We start from the raw sequence: 2341 nt of genomic DNA on the forward strand, positions 1-2341 counted from the left end.
GGACCACCCCGGTTCCGTCTGGCCAGCCCGCGGTTCAGGGTAGCCCCTGAGCATGCGCCTGGTACCCCTCAGGTGGGAGACCCTGACCAGGGTATACCGACAGAACAATCACGGCCTGAGTGGGAAGGCAGGTAGCTTTCCTTCATCTGATTGTAGCCAATGAGCATGAGTGTTTAGAGAGCCAATCAGGTGTCATCTTGTTTTGGCAATGAGCCAATCAGATCACAGTAGGGTTCAGTTATTGATGTCATGTATTGAAGCTGAGAGGAGGACATTTATCAGAGTGTTATGTGATCGCTATCAAGTTGGTTGGGGTTTTTTGTGTTCTTTCATTTAGTGAGCTTGTAAAACGTAATAAAATTAAAGTAATGGTGCAAAGAGTTGACTGGTCGCCCAGAAAGCGATGTAAAATAGTATTATTAAGTGAACAAGGCTACAGTTATAAAGAAATTAAAAGAAAAATTGGTGGAAACTTAACCAAAGGTAGCATTTCTACTGTACACTTTTCCTAAAAGGTTTCCACAATTTTGGCCACTACTGTACTTAAATGCAGATTTTTTTCCCTTATTTGTAGTATACACTTACATAGCAGTAGACTCCTCTGCATGGTGACCTGGTGGTCGAATGACAGCAAATCCGTTCTAAGGATGAAAAAGTCAAATATCTTTATTAATGTGTTCATTACATTATGATTAGTTACAACCTTTTTTATTGCACTTTCTGTCAAGGGGTTCACAGAAGAATTTACCTTAAGCTCCCCTGATGCCACTTTAAAGGCCAGCTCCAGCAAACAACCGACAGCCATGCGGACTACACTGGATGAGTGCAACTCATTCCATACTGTGTCGCTGTCAACCTGCCATGAAAGTTTATTATAGATCACAGGAGTTGCAGAAGTTAAATGGTTCAAGAGTAAAGCCTTCCCAGTTGACTTTATAATTTCCTTCTTTGATTTCTACCCCGCCTTTAGTACAGAAATTCATACACGTTACTTGTTCCTTCTATTTTTTCCACAACAACACTGCAAGGGTTGGGGTTGGGAGAATGACTGACCAAAAGTCATTCAGTGAGTTTCTGTGGCTGAGGGTGTACAAGAACCTAGATCTATTCATTTCTAGGCCAACAGCATAACCACTACCTCACACTCACTCCTGTAGACTTTGTCCTATCTATGAATGGCACTAAGAGCTTGAGGGAAGAAAATAACCAAAATAACTGGTAAGAGGAGCAGTGTTGTAATGAGATGACTCATGCAGGGACAGTCCTTTGTGGGCTTTTCTTTTGATGCAAACAGCTTTTAGAGAGAGTAAAATGGAGTGCATTCCCTAAGGATGCACCCTAGTTTGGTCCCACCTCTTACAGGATTCAGGAAAGTGGCAAAGATCCACCCTTTCCACCAAGCTCTTAAATTGTTAATAGAATTGATTTAATTATACTGATGTTTAATTTTACTCTAATTTTCACATTCTTTTTATTTTCACATTTTAGAATTTGTATTATTAATTGTTGTAAGCTGCCTTGAGTGCTATATGGATAAAAAGGCAGGATATACATTCAATTTTAAAAAATGGAAAAAAAATGAGAGACGCAGCTGAGGCCTCATCTATCATTTTATCTACTGCTTTCAGGCAGCCCCCCCCCATTGTTATATAGGAATCTTGTGGTTATCCAATAGCAAGTAGAATGAAGATAAGAAGCAAAACACCCAAAAGGATTTATTTATTTGTTTGCTTGTTAAATTTATTTGCCACCTATGTCACCATGGGGCTACTGTAGGCAGCTTACAACAATAAAAAGGAAGAACTGAAAAGTGTAAACAGAACAGAAGTAAATTAATAGAACAATAAAATAAACAATGAAAAAGAACACAATGAAAATACATCAATATGATGACCAAAAAGATGGACGGGTGAAGAGTACAGAGCAAGGGGGGTGAGGTGGATTCTGCCATCAATCTAGCAGCCACCTCCAGCATGGACCTCTCCCATTTGGACCCGAGGCCAACCGGCAGAACCAGGTCTTTAGGCTCTTGTGGAAGGATAGGAGGGTGGGGCAGAGGGTAAGATATTCCAAAGGGCGGGTGCTGCAGTAGATGTTGTGATTCCGTGCCAGCCTGTGTTCCCAACAGCTGAGTCTGAGGAATCTGAGGAGGAGGTGGAGGAGGCCGTTGAGGGGCCATCAGGGTCAGAGGGAGGCTCTGATGAATTACAAGACGCACGGCTTGATGAAGAGCCTGGCCCCTCCAGTCGTGTTTCTGATGAAGCTCAGCTGTGTGAGGAGCAGGAGTCAGATTCGGAAGGCTCACACCTGGAGGAGCTGATTGATGCTCGCAGACGTCGTC

At 42.5% G+C, this 2341-nt stretch overlaps 1 protein-coding gene across 1 annotated transcript in view; it reads right to left on the minus strand.

The window, feature by feature from the left end:
- Positions 1 to 581: 581 nt before the first annotated feature.
- LOC107297590 (histone deacetylase 5-like) overlaps positions 582 to 2341 on the minus strand; it is an 81445-nt gene continuing 79685 nt past the window's right edge. The window contains exons 9-10 of the mRNA XM_015826951.1: positions 749 to 856; positions 582 to 641 (exon numbers count right to left, since the gene is read on the minus strand). Coding sequence (XP_015682437.1) covers positions 582 to 641; positions 749 to 856 — 168 coding nt within the window. The remainder of the gene's footprint in view (positions 642 to 748; positions 857 to 2341) is intronic.

Source organism: Protobothrops mucrosquamatus, unplaced genomic scaffold (genome assembly GCF_001527695.2).
Source record: "Protobothrops mucrosquamatus isolate PMUCROS unplaced genomic scaffold, P.Mucros_1.0 scaffold3399, whole genome shotgun sequence".
In the NCBI taxonomy this organism is placed as follows: domain Eukaryota; kingdom Metazoa; phylum Chordata; class Lepidosauria; order Squamata; family Viperidae; genus Protobothrops; species Protobothrops mucrosquamatus.